This window comes from Labrus bergylta, chromosome 2 (genome assembly GCF_963930695.1).
Source record: "Labrus bergylta chromosome 2, fLabBer1.1, whole genome shotgun sequence".
NCBI classification, from domain to species: domain Eukaryota; kingdom Metazoa; phylum Chordata; class Actinopteri; order Labriformes; family Labridae; genus Labrus; species Labrus bergylta.
The window spans coordinates 18,180,334-18,203,014 of NC_089196.1; the positions used below are offsets into that span (position 1 = coordinate 18,180,334).

Sequence of the window (22,681 nt, forward strand, 5' to 3'; positions counted from 1 at the left end):
AACTAGGAATGCACAAACATATAGACACTTCATCGCTATTTGACGATACACTAACAAAATATGATATTGGGTGAAGCCATGACAGAACATTTCTGTCGATAAGATGATATTTCACAAAGCAAAAGCCTAAAAATCTTTGTATTATTTGTTCTGTCGCTCAAAATAAGAGTGGCCATAATAAGACTGCATGTGACTTCCACTGCTGAAAACTTGATGGTCTTTTTTACTTCGTGAGAGGAAATTGCATTTATCTATATCTGCAAACTGTAAATGTATTTGACTATCATTGGCGTTCTGCCTACAAATTAATGTGTAATAAATCGCTAATTACTTTAAGTTAAGAAAACAAGGTTAGAATAATTCACTTTGCAGGAAGACATAGTCCCACGTCTAGTGCTGCTTCTTCTCTGGGAAATGTCTTCGACTTAAGTGGGCGAGCAAGTGTGATAAAATTATAGATTAAAAAAAATACGTCAGGAATGTTACATAACAACTTTACATCTTGTCAATGTATATTAAATTCCTGACTGTTAATCAACAAAGACCTCCATGTGACTGTACAGAAGGTAGAGTTTATCAGTTTAGTTATGTTATCAGATTTAAAAATGTTAATTGCAGGTCAGACAATCTTGCCACAAAGTAATTTGCAAGAGTGCCAAAGTAAAAGAAGGATGAAGAACTTAATGTTGTCTTTTCTTCGATTATATCCCCTCAGTTTACACGCTTGACTGCCAGCAGGTCACGTCTAAATGACCACAAATAGTTGTTGCTCCTCCTCAACACGCTCAACCCATCACACACAGACACACAGACACACACACACACACACACACACACACACACACACAAACACACACACACACACAAACACACACACACAGAACATGACACCCCTGCCTTTCACCCACTAACACAGTTGGCAGGGATCCAGTTATCCTCTATTGACTGCAAGGATTAATTGAAAATAACTCATTATGCTTCTTGAGGACATTCCAAATGAGTCAGATTTCAATTTGACTTGTAAGCTGACCGCAATTTGAAGAGGCTGACTGGAGCGATCACATGGCTTAAGTCACCCGGACAGACGGGCCCTGCAGACAAAAGGAAGAAAATCTGACTTCAAATCTGAACCCTGCAGGAGTAATGTCTGCCAGAAAACCTGCACCATGATCTACTTCTGCACTCATTTCTGTTCTTAGCTCTTGTCTTATTTTTATTATTTTTTCTGGCACTTCTCTCTTACAGGATGATCTCAAAGTCACAGTGAATATCATCATGCCTCTCTGACACATACATTCCTTACTACTTTTACTACTACTAGATGCTGTGGGCAGTGTAGACTGAAGCTTAGTGTTCTGCACTCAGTGAACCCAATGTTGTCTGCTAAATGACTGAAATGTGGAAAAAATGCAGAAGCAAGACAGTGGAGCCCAAATGATCTTGTATTAGCATTTAAACATGGAGCTAATATGTTTTCCACATGATGAACCATGTGATTGCTGTAAGCTAGTTTCTGCACTTTTATTCCAGAGATGTTTTATCAATCAACTTTGTTATTGCTAAGTAAAATCCCCACCAGAGGCTTAAATTTAAAAAAAGAGCACTAATTCAAAGCTAATCAGCGCCTGTGTAATACAGGATTCTGCCTGGTGTCACCTAATATACTTGTCATAAAATAAGCTTTCAGAAAAGCGTTTTGGTTGTTAAACCTTTAACACTGTAAATATTGTTCAAAATAGGAACTACAAAGATAATCCATTCTGTGTAACCTATGCATTTCCTCTTATATCAGTCATTTTTAATTTAAAAAATCCTAAAGTCAAAGGTAAAATTATGAATTATTATAAGGCTTTAGATATTATAAATATTATAATCTTTTAGTAATGTATTCAGAAAATCCTTGTCTCAAAAAGAGGCAACACTGCGTCAATGTGACAGCGCTGCAGCCCCCTGGGGGTGGGGGTGAGGGGGGGGGGGGGGGGGGGGGGGTGAGTGGCAGGCCTCATCAAGGCCACTCCTGCGATCCCAGACTGCTCCTCCGCCCAATAATTCAACCCAGGGTAGGGGGGTAAATCTAGGTCAGTGGCTGGGGCACAGTCTACATGGAGTGAATGCCTGGCATTAGCTGGTGGTTGTGTTGTTTGAAAAAAAAAAAGTCTTCTTTTTAATCAGCAGAAATATTTTCAATGAGCTGCATATAAACTAGCTGTTTCAGGGGAAATAAACTTGTAATCATATCTCTCTTTAAAAAAAGGAGCCCAAAGTGGACCTCATGCATATATATAATCCTATTTTGTATTCATAGAAAAAGTATTTGGGATGATTTTTGCTGAGGAATGCCCTAAATTCAGTTCCAGTTTAACGCTTTATGTTGATTTGCATTGCAGAATCCCTTTTGAAATACATAAACCACTCTCCTACGGACGGCAACAACACACACATGGAATGAGGTCCAATTGAAAGAGAGCCACACAGCAGTGACATTAATGCAGGCAAATGACAGAGACAGAGCACTGCAAAAATATGCTAAATGTAAGACTGAGGACTCGATTAAAGGCAAGGTCTCAAAATGTGTTCCACAGTCAGCTTGTGTTTTAGTTATATTGCTCTCAAAGTCAGTCAGAAAGTGCCTGAGTCAGAGTGTGCCTTAAAAAAAAAGTCAACATGGAAACTGAAGGGAAAAAAAAAAAAACAGAACTCACATGACACCATCAGTAAATCTGCTCCCAGTTTGTTTTCATAAAGACTTGGAAGCTGCTGTGTTTTGCTAAAGAAGAGCCAGGCTGAGGTAATCCTAAAAGATTGCCTGCTTTTGCCAGTCAGACCAACAGAAGGGTTTACTGATACTCTAAACTGATACTTTCAATCATATTAATCAGATAAATATACAATGACAATAAAACATAATACAACAACAACAACACTAACAGTATTGTATGTATCCAGTAGCCAACCTCTTATCACTGCATTATGTGCTGCTTTGTGTGTTTGCTTTTGTGCAGTCTGAGTAAATAAATAAAAGAATGCCTACATTAGCAAAAAAAAGATTGATAAAAACTTTTTCCCAAAAAAACATTTAGTATTGATAAAGTATCACAAAAATATAAAAACTCAAGTGTATAAATAGATCCATACACCCTGAGAAATCCTTTAGCTTAAGAGCAACTCACAACAGGTTTGGAAGCTCAGGGAAAAACATACACACCCATCAGTGTGCGACTATACTTCTCAAACATAGACTTAAGAGGCCCTAAGCCCTGACAGAGTGTTTTATTTTGGCAGGTTGACAGATGTTACCAAACACCAACACTATCAAAACCCTTAGACTCTTCAATGATGCTTCTTCCATCTCTTCATATTGAGGCGGTATCAAATGGGAGATCCTTTGAGATGCTAGAGGCTGTAATAATTCCCCTATGATATCCAATCTGAAGTGAACATTTTCTGCCAATCTATGAGGCAATAAGAGACTGACTGGGCACAGATTTGACCGGTGCTTTGCTTATTAGAGGGAAGTGTTTGGAGGACACCAGCAGCAGAGGCCATTTCTATAAGGAGCCCTTTAAACACAGGCGAATTGGCCTTTCTTTAGACCCTGTTTGAAAAAGGAGTATTTGACCACTGATTCACTAACGAGATATTTTCACACTCTCCAACGCAGCTCTGTAGCTAACAACTTGACTCTTCTCCTGAGGACCAACAGCTACTCCCACCATAGCTCCAGCAATGACAGTTCACTTTGCACATCTAAATCCAGTTTTCTGATTTGCCTCTGGTGCAGAGTCATTACTATCCTTGGGATAGTAAAAAAAACTCTTACTGGTTATCCTACATTTACACACACCACACTGACAAGGCAGAGAAAGACTGGTCAAGGTCATAAGGCGGTTAACTAGAGGTCTGATGAATAAATCATGCTGGGTAGGGACGACTTGAGAGGCTTTAGCAGGTCATTCCAGTGGCTTAAAGACAGGATCAGGCTGTACACCTCACCCTTAAACATCCCCTCTGGCTGTTTTTACTGAATCCTTGCAGGTGCATTATTTCTGCCACACTCTCCTCCTCATTAAGCTGCTTGCAAGCTCACTTCAGCAGCTTTTGGTTCTGCCATGCAAGCTAACCACAGCAGTGTTTGTATCAGTGGAAGGATAACATTTCTGCTTGGGTGATTTTCCATTTTCCCATTTACCCAACCAAATGGGACTCATTCCAATTCAAGCGAGAGTCAAGCCTGATGTACAGTCAGAGTAACAGCCTCCCTGTCTTTTGCAAGGCATTACAGTACGGTGCAGGTAATACTTCTTTAATCTGACTAATGAAAAGAGATACTCACATCTGACATTGTTCATGCTAAAATGGACTGTTTTCTTAACCGAAACCACTCATTTTCTTCAAGGCTTCCATGTTTAGTGATCCAATCATCCAAGCCAGATACATCAATATTCAAATAATACACATGTTCATGAGCAGATGTCCTGTTGTTAGGTTTGATAATCAGCAGTGTGTTCAATTCTTTGTAAGCCCACTGAAAGGTGAGCCTAAAGCCCTGCTGTCACCCATGGGCCAATCAATACAGTCACATTATTAAGTGTCAGCAGCAGTATAATGACAGATGTCACAATTACAACTGACAGATGTTACAATTGTGATCATGATTCATGTTAAGTGACAATGAGGTTTTTGCATCACTGTTTTCAATTCCACTAAAAACTATTGATGCTGTATAATGATAAGGGTCTGCAAAACAAATAATCTAAGAAAATTAAATAAGAGGAATTGGCTTCTAAGATATGTTGGTTACAAAAATCAATTTACACACTTACTAATAAATGGCCAAGACATTGCCAAGAGTTCACTTCTACCTGTAGATTAAGAACATGTTTGTTTTTTTTGCCCATGCAAAAATGTCAACCTCAAACAGATGATGATCTCCGTTTACAGGTCGATATTTAGTTTTACATATAGGCTGAATATCAAATTAATTATGGAGTTTTAAAAATAGGACAAGGTATCAAAAAATAAATGCGTTAGCCTTCAGATGTCTCCAAAATTATACATAATATTTTTCTTCTTGTCAGGGCATGACATCCTTCCAAAAATAGACTTTGTGAAACACTCTACTTTGGTAGCACTGGATGTTTTTCTTACACAATAGAGACTTAAAATGTTGACCACATTTCTACATCACAAATGTTAAACATTTCATGATTGTCACTCCATGATGGCAGACAAGCCAAGAGAATGGACCTTGTTTTTTTTTTAAGATAACAACCAAGCAAGACTCTGTCACACTCATATCTCTTTACCTCCAGACAGAAATTCTATCCCATTACACAAAGCTTGCCAAACGTCTCTATTACCAAAGTAGCACAGTGAAGCAGTTACAGCCACTTCAGCTCACCCACACAGTGCCTGAATGTCAGTGCTAAAAGAAGAAGTAGTGTTGCCAGACAGGCAAAACCACTGGTTGATTATTACCAAGATGGAGGACATGTGTGCCTTTGATGAAATATGCAGAGATCCAATCCCATATTTCTGACAGTCATTTGAGAAGACTCTGCCATTCCCTTCGGGAATAAAGTCATCCTTTCTTGTGTAATTTTACATTTGCTGTTATGTCATACAGTTTAAATCCTGGCAACAGTTAAGTGTCTCTTTTTTTTTTTTTACACACTGGTTTCATATGTAACAGGAAAGCACATTCAATCAAGGACATCACTGTATCTTTAAGCTTAATGTGGCCACTGGGCTTAGAAGTTTAACCGACTTTCCACACATTTATTGCCATAGTCAAGCTGTCACCTTTCACAGCACAGACTGAATGAATGAAATGACGGCAGGCTGTGCCGCACGATGCAAATCCTCTTCCTATAAAAAGACATACAATGATCCAGTCTGCCTCGTCCTGCAATAAATCTCCAGGAGGAGGCAGCTACAGCTACAGTAACAGACGCTAACCTCTTCATCACTGACAATACTGCATTATGGACTGCATTAATCAGAGCCTATCAAGATGCACTCAATGAGGGGGGAGGCATGTCCTGGGGAATACTCCCAGTCAGAGGCACATTGTGCGTGCATTCATGCTGGCTTGGGGGAGACATGCATCAGTCACCGTTTATATGGACTAAACCCATGCAGAGTTGTGGGTATAGAATGACATGAAAAAACATATTCAGGAGTATTTTAAACCCACTTTGTATAGATGCAGTACCTACATCTAAATATTACCTTAGAGGTGTAAAATAGCACTGGTCACACCATGAAAAGGGGAAGTTTATATGCATTAGGAAAAAAGATAAAGCTCAGTGTAACTTACCTCCCCAATTCGTCTCCAATCTCGTAAAAATCCTCAACATTTTCCGGGCTGAAAACAGCCATGTTGTCTGGGCACTTCCTCCCTTTACTCCCCACAACAGGCATGTCGTCCCCCCGTTCCACTCTGAAACGGCACACTGGTTCTTCACAGCGGCACCATCCCTACCAGCAGCAGCCTCTGGTGTAGGCAGGGTTACAGCCAAACAATCCACCAAGTCATGTTAGATCTTCCACAAGCAAGTGGAGGAAAAAAAAAAGGAATAAAAGGAGGACAGAAAACAATTAGACATCAGCCATGAAACCTGACTGCAGCAAATGTTTGAGGATAAAAAGGTGTGTGTGTTCAGTTAACTAGTGATGTGAATTTGAGCTCTTTTCTGTGAGCCGGATCATTTTGCTCAACTCAGAAAGCCAGCTCAGGGGACCCGGCTCTTTCAGCTCTCAAAAAGCTGGAACCAATAAACCAGCTCTGGATTTTTTTTTTTTAACTAAATCAAAATTTGAGTATTTGCTCTTGTATCACTTCCTTTTTTTAAAACTTACCACATTCAGGTTATGAACAATGAACAAAAAAGGATCCTACACAGCCCCTGAAGTCTCAAGAAGTAAAAAAAAAGGGTTAGTTTGATGATCGATATCTATCACAACATAATAAATTGTGCGCACAATATATTGTTTATTTTTTATTTTTTTGGGACTTCGGGGGCTTCGGTAGGATCCTAACTTAATGTCCAGAAAGAGAAAGAAAAATGACAAAACGTCTTAATTAAGTGCTTACTGGTTTATTTTATGGGTGTGTTTGTTTTGGAGAGGAGGAGACCTCTGACTCATCCTGTTACAACAACAACAACAACAACAACAACCCTTGTGAATTATAAACACAATTCACAGCAAATAAGTTTAAATCCCACAATCAACCAGCAACCTCAGTCATAAATAATGATTAAAAAAAAATTGATATTGAGCAATTTAGAAAAGTATTTTGATAATAATGTTTCTGCTCATATTGCCTATAGCTTAATGCATACAGTATTGTATTGCTCTGTTAAAAAATCCTTGATGTTTCACATTTTTCCCCATTTATAACATTTATAATTCTTTGTAAATAGATTAACCGATTTATTGAGCCTTGAATTAGTTAATAACAAACGTGTTAATAATAATAATAATAATAATAATAATAATAATAGACTCCTGTAGGAGGAACCGGCTCCCCTCGTTCAATTAAAGGAGCCGGTTCGTTGAGCCGACTTGTTCAGGACCTGCACATCACTATGGTCAACAAAAGGAAACCTGACGGAAAGATGAACCTGCACCTCCAGGGCGACGTCACGACTCCTGTCCTCACCATCTCTGTTGTTTCCCCAGCACAAGTTCTAGTTATTATTTCATAACAGCAGCGAATTTTAAAGATAAAAGTAGTATCTTAGTAGTAACCCCCCCGCCCCAGGCTGGTTAGAAATACAAACAGCCCTTGAGAAAGCTTGGTGTAGCCATGGGAAACACGCTACGTTTTAGCCTACTCCTCCTCCTGTTAGTCTGACTGTTGAATGGTCATATCGTTCGCCTATCTTCAGAAAATGACCCCAGTGGACCCGGACAGGTGTATAACCCCGTTAACCGAAACACGTAAAAGAAGTCACACCTGGAGAAAAAAAAAAAACACAATTGAAAAGCCAAACCGCGTATCTTCTTCCTAATTATCAGCACGACTCGCCTCCTGTATATTCCTCTGCAGAATGAAATATTCAGAAACCTGTTTTCCGAGCGTTTCTGGCTCCTTCTTAATCCCAAAACTAAGACGAATATAATGAATACAATGCAAAGTACCTCGTAGTTTTTTCAGTGTGTGCCCTGCTGCCAAACGAAGACGAGGTTTCAAGCTTTTTGCGGGTGTCTGTGACCCCGGTTTGGCTCACGGAAGACAAAATGCTCCTGGCTTGAACGGGAGAAATCAGCGTTTAACAATGTAAGGCAAGTGGTGTGTTCAGGTTAATGGGTAATTTGTGAATCTGCGTTTGAGCGACTCGAGTTCGGCACTGACCGCGAGTTAAATGCACGCACCAGACAATAATAGAAGAAAAAAAAGAGTGTATATGCTTGACAAGGCTAATTCATTCCCTTGTGTTTGCCTAGAGATATTTTGAAGCAAAGCTGCGTTTAAAAAAAAAAAAGAAGCCGTAAAATTCGTGTCACCACGTGCCTTAAATGCAGCATCGTTGTCTGTCAGTTGAAGCCGCTGTTTTCGCTCGCAGGAGGGCAGCAAAGCTTTCACTTTTTAATTTTATTACAGCTAAGCCGATCATTTAGGTTTAATTAATCGTTATTATTTTTCTTGTATTAATTTGGATGAGATGATTGATGTGAGCGGGCGAAATGCAAGACCATTTTCACATTTAAAATGATTAAGAGGGTAGAATGTAAAAGTTTAATTCTATTATATTTTTAGAACATCATTCAGATGCATTTTACAGTTGTATTTGGTTGTACTTGTGTTTATGTATACAGTCTTGAACAATGTTGGGGAGTTATTTATCTTTATTCTGAGTCATAGTGCCCACTGGCATTTTTGTCCTGTAGGCTTGTATTAATTTTAATGATTTTATTTTTGGTTTATTTTATTTTTGAAAAGATGTTCAGCACAAAGCAAAACTTTTCATACCAAAATGTTCTTATTCTCTTTTAAAATGAAACAAAACATTACAGAAATACTTAATCATCAATCAATACATAATCATCCTTAAAATCTCAGGGTGTAAATGATTCACTAGGAAACCATCCGTCCATTTATCTATCAGGCCTTTGTCTTCCTAAGGCTGCGGGGGGGCCAGAGCCTCTCCCAGCATGCTCTGAGAAAGAGGCAGATTTTGCCCCCATTGACTTACTTTGAGACAAACTTTACAAATTAGAACAGGAGGGCCCCTCTCTGAGACTCATTATGACTTTGATATGTATTGTGCATGCCCAGTCAAGGAGAAGTGTGAAATGAAGTTACCATCATATCTGATTTGCTCTGCTTTTCTTCAGATGGCACACTGACTGTAAAGATACTGTGTGAGATTTCTGACAGCAGCTAGAATCCAACATGATTTATAACTGAGAGAGAATCTGAAAATGATTGACAACAAAAATATATTACAATTGTAAAGACAGTGCATGTTGAAGCTTCTTTCATTAAAATGAAAAAACTGTTGTAACTTCAATTCTGTTGCCAGTGTAGAGGATTAAATGTACTCAGAGCTTTCAGAGTAATTTGACCACCAACTTAGGGAAGAAGCTGAACCAAATCATTTTGCATTTTGAAAAAATAAAATGGCATATCGGACACGAACCAGCTGAAGTGAAAGCAGCATTTTTGCATGTTTTTGACACCTGTTTGTCAATTAAAAACTGTGCAACTGTATTCACAAAGCCCTGTATGGTGTGGATGTTTTACAGAACAAAACATTTTTTCTCATTAGAGACAGCAATAGTTGGATTGCTGTGGGTTGTGTCTGCTTTAGGCTGGGACACAAAATTAAGATAAATCAACAAAAAATATTTATTTTAGTTCATCAGCACTTAGAGGCTGTGATTTTTGCATCTCAAACATATTTCTATAACTAAAATTGCATTAAGTATCCACAATATATTTTTTGCACACATTACAAAAATCAACGATATAACGCAAAATGACAAATCTTCAAAAAGAGTAAACAGCAAAGATAAAACATGTTGATCTGTAAGATCTTTTTATTGCAGTAAAAAGTAGAAAATATAGTAAAAACTGTTATCAGGAGGAGCAGTGTCAAACATCAACAATGCATCATACATTGTACATACAACAGTTTCAGTCTTCAGGGCTGTAGATAAAAGAGTAACCTATCCATTATAAACACAACTGTGGCTACAATTCACTTGAGAAAGTACCACAGAACAAGTGGGGAAATATTTACAACACATAAGTGGACTGTGTGGTGGCCCCCTTTTATTAACTGACTGTTTTAGTGATTTTTAAAATGTTCTATTTGAATGTTTCTGTTTCCCTTTGTCGTTATGCTTTTAATGTCTTGTGTGAAGCACTTTGAGTTACCATGGTGATGAAATTTGCCATATTAATAAACTTTCCTTGTCCTCCGGTGATTAATATGTTTTCCACTTATGGTGAAGGCAAAGCTGAGATTAATGTGCTTTAAAGGCTCCATTCTATATATCTGAAAATCACCTTCTGTGTTTCGTGTGTGTATTTGTTGCTGACAAATTGCTTTTGTAAATCAGTCATGAGAATGCTAAAACTGGGATAGAAAACATTAAACAGAGCTTGATTTGAACATTAACAACAATCAAAACAAAACACTTGGATAAAGATTCAATTTAGAATATTCTCACAGTGGGCATTTTCCTTTGACATGTTACTCAGAGTGTGAGGGCCAAATGCTGTTATCAAAAAGGATAATGATTTAAATATGACATGGTCAAATAACATCTATTAACGGTGAAGTTGGCAAAGAACTGTTCTAATACAGAAGCCCTGAGCGGACATACAGCCATCCATATTTTTCCGTTTTCCGATAATGATTGATTTCTGATTGTTTTTTCATGATCTCGACCCATTTACGTCCTTTTCTTTGATTTCGAGAAAATGACTAATATTAACTTGTTTGCACAGGATACCCGAGTTGTTATCCTGACTTAAAAAAAAGTAATGAGGCAAGATCTTTAGAAAACAACCCAAATGTACTTCTTATCATGGGAAAAAGTTTTAAAATGAAATGTAGGCATGCATGTCCAAAGGGGCTTCCATACGTTGAATGCTAATGTTAGCTGGTGTCTAATTTCAGCTAATGGGTAATCAAATATGTTAAATGGTTATATATATATATATTGTCCCTCCAAATTCCCACTATCCATTATCGTTTCTACCACTGATCAATCAAGAAGCATGTGATATTATAAAAAGTTTCCAGGTTTCCTATGTTTATACATAGGAAGTGCAACCCTGAACACAGCAGTAAATCATTATAACACCATCTTCGCTTCTCTGCCTGACTGTGACATCAGAGGAAAATGTCCACTGTGTGGGTTAAAAGAACGAGTACAATAGTTTTAACGACACACAGTAAATGTTTCTTTTCATTTTCAAACCTAAGATATCTTCTTAAAGAATACTTCACGTTTCCGACTTTGTTGATAATAATGCACTTTGTAAAACCAGTGTCACCACACTGTCATCCAGCACGAGTTTTTGTTTTCTGAGCAAAAATTGTACTTAAGAGAAAACACAAAAGGGCTTCAAATAATCGCTGGTTCCCCGCTGTAAGATGAGAAATACATTCAACTCTTGGAAACATGTGTTTGTTCAGATCCAAACAAAACAGATGCTTCGACGCATTATCTATTAGCCGTCTTGATGGTTTTAAATTCAACTGTAGTGGAAAAACTGTTGAGTGGAAACAGCAAATCCAGCATTGCATAGAAACATTGTCACTGGTAAATCATGAAGCCTTTAGAAGAAAACTAATCGAGGCAATAACCAAATAAGAAACGTTCCAATTCTACACTTTAAAAAACAAATTTTTTCAAACATTCACATACTTCATAATAAATTGAAGGGACCCCAAAGACCCACAGGAGCACCTCTTCAGCTGTCCACTGACAAATATGACTTCACAAAATACCCTGTTTCTTGTTTTTACTTAAAATCATTGACATGGTTGCATAAAATCTTTTTTAAACACCCTATTCTTCCTTCAGGAATTCTTGTCGTCATTGACTCTGATTTGCATAATTATGAAATGTCATTTCCTTTCAAATACTAAAGCAGCTCTTGTTTTGTCTTTTACATTATATCTTACTGTCAGTGAGCAGATACAACACTGGAGGAAGGAGATGTTGGAAATAAGACACATACAGTAACAGCCAAGGATCAGTCATTCAGTCTGATTTCAGATATTTAAAAGCAAACTTTTGCTGAAGCAATAACACAAATGAAGATGTGTCACTATACATTATTATAGTTATTCAACCTGTTAATGAACCTAAATATGCCTCTTAATGAGCTAAAAGATCACACTGTCAAATTTGTAGTGTGTTTTCAGTATGATCAACCTCCCCACAATACAGGTAGATCTGGTTGATTTCCCTACAGCAACTGAAAAAGTGGATAAACAAAAGGTTTGCCTACAGCCTAGCATAGTCACATCCCCTCAGGCAAGTGCGTTCCAATACAGATACTCTGTAAATGGTGAAAATTACGCTTCCTGAAGACATTTCACCATGAAGTTAGGAGGCTTTTTTGTAGGTATTGGCATTGTTAACATGCAAAATAATGAATGTGCATGTAAGTTAAATCGTAGCGAGTGGCTGAATTTTAGAACATTTCAAGGGGGCGCCACTGAGCCACTTTTCCTCGCACTTGTGAGTGACAAAAATTGTGAGTTTTCATGCACGTTAAAATCCCCAAATTAGCGATTCATTTGTGCAAAGGAAAATAAGAATAACTCCTACAGATACAATAGGGTCCTCGTCCGAGGTCGTTGCTCGGACTGCCCCCGCCCCTTCAATTGCAACCATGGGGATGCTTACAGTACTTTGGCTTGAAGATGTAACTCAAGGTGCATTTATGAAACACTGAGGTGCAAAAAAAAGGAAGTCACTCTTAAGGAAATTTAGATATCATCAGGCAAAAATCCAAATCTGGGTCTGTAAAGAAAACCTTACAGTCTTAGTTCCAAGTTGTCTTTTGTGCTTATAGCATGGAGATCTTGCAAATGTTTTTTTCCCCTTATCTGTAAAAAAATACATTTTATATTTTTTAAGCCAATATGAAATCGACCATAAACCCGTGTATAAAAAAGGAAAAAAAGAAAAAGAGAAAAAATCATTGCATCATGGTACTAATATTCCTCTATAGAATGTAAATTGAAAACAGCACATGTTCCCTCATATATACTAATTTCAATTAAAGTTGCATGAAATACTTTTTAAACTCAGATAGTAAAAAAACAAAAACAAATGAAGATGTCCAACTGTTAAAAATGCTTAATCCTGCTTCAAAAATCAATATCTACTCCTCCTGAGGAGAGGTTTTTTTGTAGGGTTAAGTTTTACACATTCATAATCTTACAAACATTCAGTTTTCTCCCAAAGTGCTTACTGGCTGTACAGATTTTAGGATAGGTGAACATAACGCTTTAAAAAGACACTCAAAGTATAATATAAATATATTCCCATATAAAATGGCTTTGCTGATTATTTCCTTTGTACAAAGTCCTTCTGTGAATCTGGACTGTAATGAAGTCCTGGTAGTTTGTAAACATGATGACACTTTGTCTCACTGTGGTAGCTCCTTTAAAAAAAAAGAAAAAAAAAGAAACACCCTGTTACAGTTTTTTTAGCGTAAGAAACCTCTCATGTGTTGGCTCTGCATGCACGCCCACATGAACACTTCCTGTGTAGTTCCCTTTGTTAAAATATCTAAAAATAAAATGCCTGGAGCAAAAAAATGTCCTGTCTTTTTCAAACCTTGTCTTTGGAGACTTTGCAGATGCGAGACAGACCATCCAAAATGTTTGACATGGCTTCTCCAGAGAGGCAGGTTGAGTTTTTTTAAGGAACAAATGGAAATGTTAAGAAAAAGTTCACTTTCTTGTCGTAATCCTTCTCCTAGATCATCTCCAACCAGAATGTTACTATCAGAGAGCTGGATCTCTGAATGTCCTGTACATCTGCAGCGACGTCACCTCCACATCTGGCGCCTTGGTGTTCTGTGGCCGTCCAGTCGGGCTGTACCCCGCCGATCGTCCCATGGGACTGAAGCCAGTGGTTGTGCGACCAATGTTGGTGAAACCTGAAGATCGCGACACCGCAGGCCGCCTCAGGAATCGCCCTGATGTAACCAGGTCCCCGTAGCCCTGTGCGTGCGAGAAGGCGTAGCCAGAGCGCCGTGAGCTGGTGCGGCGGATGCGGGTACGTCGAGGTGGAGGGGGAGGCGTGGCTTTGGCCTGTCTCACCTTGAACATCACCTGAAAGTTTGGGCAGAAAGTGACAAAGTGAAAATGTTTGATGGAGGTATACTTTCTGAACTACTCTGGAGATGTATTTGGTAATTTTATTCAGGTCTACAAAGCCTGATTGACAACAAGTCTATCTTTGGTCTACTTTACTGCAGTCTTGATATGAAACATTCAAAATAGAGAAAATAATATTATCAAAGGTGAATCACCAAAAATATCCCCCTTCATATTACACTTGTGTGAATGGATGGAAATTAAACATCTTTAATATAGTTGAACATAAAAAAAAGTTACTTTGTCATCTTTTAATTTCTTTTTGAGGATATTCCTTAGGTTCTCATAATCTTCAGGGGTGTAAATGGGATTGCCATTTAGTTATTAAGTAAGCTGCAGGCTACAAATTGAGCAAAGTGTTTTTTTAGTCAATAATTTTTGCATTTAACCAAAGTGGCCCATGTAAAAGAATGCCAAACAAGCTCCTAACTAATAGTTAAAGATCAGTCTGACAGAAAGGACTGATAACAATAAATAAAAAAAACTCTATTTCAAAACAGTTTCTTGAAAATCAAATCAAAGGAAAGGTTTGAGTTTTAAAATCAATTCATTAATAACAAGTGCAGCTGAATCTTAGCATGCAAGTGCAATTAAGTGTTGAGCATAGAATAGTTCTGTTCCAGCCTGTACCTTTTCATTGATAGTGGGGCAGAGCTGAATGAACAGGAAACGGTAGGTAACCACAGGAAGAACACACAGAATGGAGGTGAGGAGGATCGTCAGCCAAACATTTGGCTGGCTCAGAGAGTTTTGGGCGGTTCCTGCACAGACATACACAAGTATTATACAGAATGACTATACAGGACTATACAATATGATGTTGGCTTAGTGGCTAAGATACTAAACTTAATTCAGATTCCATATTTGGTATCGTAATTCTTGTCATATGAACTTTGCTGCCACCTGTACTCTGGAAGGGTTTTGTTCAAAGAACTTAAAGGAGCAGACATGTATGTCAACACTGAAAAACAAAAAAGGGAAACAGAATCTCCTGTCAACTGTTGCATTCACTACTCACCTATAAAGGGGAAGGCTGGCGGCACCATGAGAAACATGCCGTTACTGTACATGGTGAACGTGACTGCAAAGTACATGCCCAGACTGCCCAACACAAAGAAAGTGTTCACAGCTGTCCAGTAAGACATCTCCAACCCCAACTACAAACACAGAGGGAAAAAAAATGTAGTTTAAAAAAATAAATATAAGCAAAATGCAAAATTACAAGATAATCCAGAAGCCCCTCATACCTGGATGGTGACAGCAAACAGCAGACATGTTTGTGTTAGGAGAGCGAAGGACTGATAGTCAGCGCTGTCCTTCCCATCACCCCTCATCGTGTCATGCATGGCTGCGTAGGGGATGAAGAACAGCACCAGGGAGCTGTAGCAGCTGTGGAGGACACACTTGAAGAAGGTCTTCTTGCTGAAGTACAGGTTGAGTTGACCAGGAACATAGAGCTGAGGATGCTGGAAACTCCACATGTCGTTCACATCCTGACCAGAAGAGGGAGACAAAGACTTGAGGCTTGTATAACTGAGCTCCTAGACTGAAATAAGAAGATGCAGCTATTGTGTTTAGAAAATTGTAGCCATAGGGAGCACATTCTTCCTAATGGCCAGCAGGGGACAACTGTTTTTATTTGCATGCAAGGCAGTCAAATGGAGTTTATTAACAGTTCTCATTCCTTGGCACAATACATAAAAACACACATGCATCACAGAACAGTTACCTGATCAAACAGACTCATTCCCAGAACAGGTAGCGCTGTGTACATCAGATTGTAGAGTGTTATGAACCACTCATCATACACGGTCTGAAAAAAAGTCAGAAGCAGAACATCTTTTTAAACTTTTGCATTTTTTATTCTTGAATACAATAAAGACATTCAATAGTTTCCTGGGACTTTGTGGTGCACAGTTACAGATTGTATGTATTATGTCTAATTCATCTCTATCATTGATTAATCAGGTACTAAGCAACAAAAATAAAAGCCAGTGTCTCTCAGTCTCACCTGTGCAGAGAAGCCGCAGAAGAAGGCGTACCAGAAGTGAACAAAGGTGAAGGTGAAGTTTTTGTAGAAGAAGTAGCGCAAGAATTTGCACATGCGCAGGTAGGACCAGCGGCCATGCACCAGCAGTAGGCGCTGCAGGAATCGGAACTGAGCAAACGAGTAGTCGCTGGACAGCACTGCCTGCATGCCCTCCTGACCTGAGATCCCCACACCTATATGAGCCGCTGCATGGACAAAGGCAGGGAGAATGAATGAAAGAATGGAAAGTGTTTGGAGACTTTTTTTGCAGTCAAGAGGTTCAAATCAAATGTTGAACACTAGGGGGCGTCAAAAACAACCTTATCATCAGCATAATAAATAATCAACACTTACATCTAAAAAGGAGGCCCAGAGACAAAATTGAATTAATTAAAAACACATTTGCGTTCAGCTGACGTATATTGGTCCAACAGTCTCTCACCATATAGCTCTTTTTTTGATCCAATGAAAACAAGAAGAATATCTGGGTCCAGTGTTTTTACCAGTTGCTCAAACATTCTCTCTCTCCAACTTTGTGCTTGAAATGAAGTCAGTTTTAAGTATGCACAGTTTTTTAATCACTGATTTAACCCGAGGGTTATCTTGTTGACGAGTTAGCTGAATGAAAAAAGCCAATTATCTTACACTGGGGGGTGTGGCAGTTTTCATTTAAAAAAAAAAAAAAAAGCTTCTATATATGTACAGTGTATATCATCTTAATGAAAGCACTTGACCTCCCCTAGTGATGAGTTTCCTCATAGGAAAAAAAAACAATCCAACATTAAGTCCTTAAATCTGTCATGCTGAAGATACCTTTGATCATGCTGACATCGTTGGCTCCGTCTCCTATTGCCAGTGTGACCGCCTTCTTGTACTTCTTGACGAGCTCCACCACCTGAGCTTTCTGCAGAGGAGTGACTCTGCAGCAGATCACTGCCTTACACATGCACGCCGTCTTAAGAAACTCCTGCTCCAGGCTGTGCTCCAGGGCATACGCCTGAGGGAAACGAAACATAGGGGGAATATAAATGAGATGAAACATTGTATAACTGCCTAAAATGTAACATCTAAACTGTACAATGCCAACAACAGCAGCAGCAACAGTAGCTATTCTGTATTTCTTAAAGGTTTTTGTCTGTGTAATAAAGATATCACCTTTTCCCAGGTCAATCTGAGTAATAAGAAAGCCAAATAATAAAAGACACAGACTCACCAGACTGTGTCCGTTGATAACCAGGCCGTACTCTCCGTTCACCAACTCATCTGCGATCACTTTAGGACCATTAACCAGAGTCCCTTGTGGCAGAAACACTGAATCCTCTTCCACAACTGATTTCATGGTGGTTTGTGCATTTCTGCTCACCAAGAAAATAAACATGGAGAATTGCACAGGAAGTTACACAATAAGCTGGTAAAAAAAGACAAGTTTCCTTTTTTTTTTTTTTTACGAAACATATTGTCGTTTATTTACATGATTTAACTTCTTTGGCTTTATGTATTTGAATTTATTTGTAATTTTCACGTTATTCTTATGATTTACTTGTGTCCCTTTAGCTTAAGATTAGCTACAGAGATTGTTGTAAAAACAAGAACTTAATTATTTTGCATCTGACAAAAAATGATTCAAACTACTTTTGTTCTGTTGTGGTAAAAAAGTGTTTTTGAGAACTTTCTCTGACCTTAGTTCCTCTTTAACGTCTTCCGGTGAGTTACCCGAGACAGTGAAGACCTCATTCATCTCTTCACGCAGTAAGTTGCACGAGTACCCGATGTTTTCTGCAGTTTCTGCAACACAAACAATCCACGACAGTAAGAATACTATAACCAACACCAGTGTAGAAAAACAATAAATTCAATGTTTACTATCAAACAATGATTCTGCATTACCTTTCTGTCAGTATCTGAATTAATGCAATAGTTCTTCTGACAAAAACAAACTTACAGACCTGAATAAAGACTATTACAAAACCTCATGCGTCATCAAAGTGTGCCATTAAAAAGATCATAATGAAAACATCAGAAAATCCAAAGGTCCCAAGGTTTAATCCAAAAGGTAACTGGACTTAGCTTAAAGTTTTGGTTACCTCTTTTTTGTGCTCTTTTGTGCTGCCTTTACTTTGTGTTTTAGAAGATGTGTTTATTGTTTAGTCTTGTCAAAGGAAAATTTGTCACTGGTGGAACAGACACTAAAATCTATCTGTCCGTCTGTCTCCTCCGAGGGCTTCTTTAGTTCTAAAAAAGCCGGATGAATGAGCTTGACATTTTTGTTAATTCTATTACAAGATGTATTTGTTATTTCATTTCTAGCTCTCTCTTTTTTTTTTTTTACCTCTTACTACCAGTCAGTTTAGAACTGAGGAAGCCGTCAAGAAGGAGGTAAAATATCTTCAAGAACTTGAATCATGTCCAGATGCTTTTGGATCAAGCCTTGAAATACCATGACCTGGGTGACTGAGAACCTTCACAGATATCTAGCCTCCAAACTGTCTGATGCATTTACACAAGCTTCTTCTACATATAAAGTATCTTGGTCATTGTGTCGACATCTGCACAAGTTGTAAAATAGTCTAGGGTTGGCAATCACTTAAAAAAGTTAAACAATGAGTCAAGTAAGGCAGTCGAACAAGTAGACTCGGATTTAGTAGACATGACAAAGCATTTTCACACCTGTTTCTGTGAAAAGAACAGCCTCAAATGTTTTAATATATGTGAACAAAAACATAATTTCTTGTGTTAAATACCTTGTTTGTCACCTGTCAAAACCCAGATTTTGATGTCAGCTTTGGATAGCTGCTCAATAGTCTGAGGAACTCCGTCTTGTAACTTGTCTTCTATGGCTGTCGCTCCGAGCAGCTACACGACGACAGAAGCACAAAAATCAACATGTTCTGAATATGATGAAAGTATTATAAATGTACTGTAGCAGTATGAGGCTTCTTCTCCTACCAGCAGATCCTTCTCGATTTCCTCATACAGCTCGTCTAGTTTTTCCTCTCGGCCATCCAGAGCTGTGCTGACCTCATGGTGGCGCTGTTTCCACTGGTTGAAATACTCCTCATCCAGGTCTTTGTAGGCCAGCGCCAGAGTCCTCAGGCCATCCCCCGCAAACTCCTGCAGATCAGCATGCAAATATTTATATGGATTGACCCTTCACAGGCAGGTGTAAACACAAACAGAAGTTAAATCATGTGTCCAGCTGTGTACATTTTAGAAAGAGGTTAATAAACTACATGACAGGGGAACACAAACAGACAGCCAGGAGATAATCAGTGTTTTTCTCATAAACATAAACTGAACAAGGAAAACTGTAATAAAGAGAAGGGAAGAGATAAGCAGACAAATTCAGAGGAGACGGAGAATGGAGGTATAGCACAAACATAAACAGAACAGAACATTTGAGTCTTTTAACATGCTTGAGCATTTAAACCCCCTAAATTAGCAGGGTCAATCCAATATATACAATTGTCCTGCCACACACACACACACACACACACACACACACACACACACACACACACACACACACACACACACACACACACACACACACACACACACACACACACACACACACACACACACACACACACACACACACACACACACACACACACACATCTGATGTATGAACGATGAATACATCTTGTTCAGGACAATTTTGGTGCTAAACAAAATGCTAAATATTCTCCAGTTAAAGTTACATTAAGAAAAAACTACAGCACCCCACTCTCTAAGGAGTCCCTTTAAAGACAATGTTATGATTTATACTGGTTATGAAACAGTTTTAATTGAATGTTCTAGTCTCCATATGACCTGTGAAAGCAAACCCAAACACAGGTTTTCTTTATGTTTTAAAAAAAAAAATCCTCTGACAGTTTTCTCCCAGTCCAATTCTGAGGAGTCAATTGTAGACACACCAGTGAGCCTTAGTACAATATCCAGAGAAACAGTTAGTTGTCAGCCAGTTAGAAGGAAACAGGAGGAGAACACTGGAGAATACAACGTTTGGATTTATAGGGCAGCACGCACGCACGCACGCACGCACGCACGCATTACTCACATTAAGATGCTCTGTGGTGACCTCCATCAGCTTGCTGCAGGACTGATCCAGCCGCTCATAGATGATCGTGTCTGCACCTTTACAGTAGAGAGACAGCTTCCCCTCTGGACTCCGAACTAAATACACAAATACACACAAGTATTAACACAGAAACATGAGAGCAAAAATATGACGATCAAGACAAGGAAAAGAAGGGATCAAAAAGCAAAAATATGCACCCACTTTGTCTGGCTAGAGACGGCAGTCTGTACTCAAGACCACAACTTTTAGGAAACTTTATTCCCAAAATGTAGTTTTCATACCTATGACAGACATCCTCTTGCGGACATTGTTGAAATCCAGGATAGCGAGGAGTTCATAGCTGCACTGCTGTCCCATTTCCACTATGGAAACACTGTCTGGTGTTCGTGAGCGGAAGACGAAGCCAAAGTTTCTGGCTGCAGTGACCAAAGCTCCCTCATCCGGAGACTGGGCCTGGTAGTAAATCTCACCTGTTGGGAGAAAAAGAAATGCCTCTGTCACTGGAGGAAGCACAGCACTGTTAACATGGATTTGGAGAAATGCTAATGTTAGCTGTTGCTACAAAGCTTTTTTTTTTATAGATAAAGATTAACCAACTGTGTAGTTTTACAACAAAATGAAGGCTCAATTTTCCTCCAGATTTTAACTACCACTTGTCTTTGAGTTGCTGAACATTTTTGAAGCAGTGAATTTAAGAAAAGTTTTAGATTACAAACCTACAACAAAGCAGTACAAAGATATACTGTAGAAGCGTGTGACAACATAGGTGTATGAATTAATGAAATTTCACGATTGAGCGAATAAACTGTAGCGACCAAAAGGGATTTTTAATTGGCTGAAAACATGTTTATTGTTTCGGTTCAGTCAAGCTATATTAGGCTCTATATGAGTATTAACTCTCATTTGGGTCATATTGACCAGGTCAGCTTTATATTGAGTGATAAAAGATAAATGAATTATTCACTTTTTAACATATTTTTTTTTAGTCACTTAATTACCAAAAAAACCTTTGTTCATTATTTTAGGTCAGGCTGAGGTCCGTCTCGTCTGAACTGTGTGCCATTCAGAGTTTTCTACAAAAAATATACACGCTTTGTTTTCAAAAATATCTTCAGCCGCTGTGCATTCAGTTCACTGTACAAAGGTCAGCTTCCAGTGGTCATTTGAGGAGCTGCAGTTTTTGTCACTACCATGTTTGGCTTCAGGTTGTAGTCCTTGAAGCAGTAGACGAGCTGAAGCATTGGAATTTGTACTTTTACTGGAATGAGACCGAAATCATGCCACTGGTTGATGTTTTATTTCTTATTACAGACAAATCCATCCTTCACAAGCTCACGTACAAACACTCCCCCCTCACCTTCTCTCTTCTCCTCAGCCATCACGGTGTGACACAGGGCCAGCAGTCTGAAGAAAGCGTGGACCTCAGGGTTCTCAAGCTTCACTGCCTCCACCAGGGCGTGGTCATGGAACATGAAGCGAGGGTCAGCCAACCGGTTGAAGGAGAAGTCCACCCTCTCTGTATCCTTTTACAAGAGAGTGAGAGAACATTTTTAACGAGATAGAAGTTGGTAACAAGAGTTCAGAAATGTTAGAGTTATAAGTTAAAGACTTTAGAATGGATTTAGTCTGGTGGTTTTTAGATGATAAAGGGATACTGTTGTAAACAGACAGGGATGTTGCAGAAGGAAGATCTATGTAAATTCACACAGCAAGATAAAACAAATTTGCCAAGCAGGTGCGACGACTTGCTTAATCACCAACTCACCTCTGTAATTTCTAGTCTTTGACCAGTGTAGTCATACACATCCCCTGAGAAAGAGAAAAAATATCTGAACTGCATGTCTGTTGTCATATTAAGCACAAATCAAACGGTTATATGATGGATTTAAAAACTGCAAGAGCCAAATGACCCCTTCAAAAGACTAATGAACAAATCAATACTTTTTTGAATTATCAGGGTATTTTTCTCTTGAAAGTATTTATCCACACATTTCTTAGTGCATGGTTTTGTTGAATTCTCAGTTCTGAAGAATCCTGCAACCAAAGTAGATTTGAATGACTAAGTGTAATCAAATCAATCTGCAGCATGCGGTCTGGTACATTTAACATCAACCTTTCTACACTCACAAAAATAAAAAAATAAGCATAAAAAAAGCAGATATGGTTTGGGATGCAAAAAGCTGTTAAACTTATAAATGAGTTGTT

General features: G+C 38.6%; 2 protein-coding genes across 2 annotated transcripts in view; both read right to left on the reverse strand.

Annotated features, from left to right (window-relative positions):
- Positions 1-8,293, reverse strand: part of dapk1 (death-associated protein kinase 1) — a 74,718-nt gene extending 66,425 nt beyond the window's left edge. The window contains exons 1-2 of the mRNA XM_020651373.3: positions 8,149-8,293; positions 6,320-6,545 (exon numbers count right to left, since the gene is read on the reverse strand). Of these exons, the coding sequence (XP_020507029.2) occupies positions 6,320-6,423 (104 nt within the window). The 5' untranslated portion in view covers positions 6,424-6,545; positions 8,149-8,293. The remainder of the gene's footprint in view (positions 1-6,319; positions 6,546-8,148) is intronic.
- Positions 8,294-10,032: 1,739 nt separating this feature from the next.
- Positions 10,033-22,681, reverse strand: part of LOC109997013 (phospholipid-transporting ATPase ID) — a 38,076-nt gene continuing 25,427 nt past the window's right edge. The window contains exons 14-28 of the mRNA XM_065947743.1: positions 22,242-22,285; positions 21,834-21,999; positions 20,758-20,946; positions 20,456-20,571; positions 19,342-19,506; positions 19,137-19,248; positions 18,075-18,180; positions 17,609-17,750; positions 17,209-17,392; positions 16,378-16,601; positions 16,096-16,179; positions 15,614-15,859; positions 15,385-15,523; positions 14,997-15,127; positions 10,033-14,321 (exon numbers count right to left, since the gene is read on the reverse strand). Of these exons, the coding sequence (XP_065803815.1) occupies positions 13,992-14,321; positions 14,997-15,127; positions 15,385-15,523; positions 15,614-15,859; positions 16,096-16,179; positions 16,378-16,601; positions 17,209-17,392; positions 17,609-17,750; positions 18,075-18,180; positions 19,137-19,248; positions 19,342-19,506; positions 20,456-20,571; positions 20,758-20,946; positions 21,834-21,999; positions 22,242-22,285 (2,378 nt within the window). The 3' untranslated portion in view covers positions 10,033-13,991. The remainder of the gene's footprint in view (positions 14,322-14,996; positions 15,128-15,384; positions 15,524-15,613; positions 15,860-16,095; positions 16,180-16,377; positions 16,602-17,208; positions 17,393-17,608; positions 17,751-18,074; positions 18,181-19,136; positions 19,249-19,341; positions 19,507-20,455; positions 20,572-20,757; positions 20,947-21,833; positions 22,000-22,241; positions 22,286-22,681) is intronic.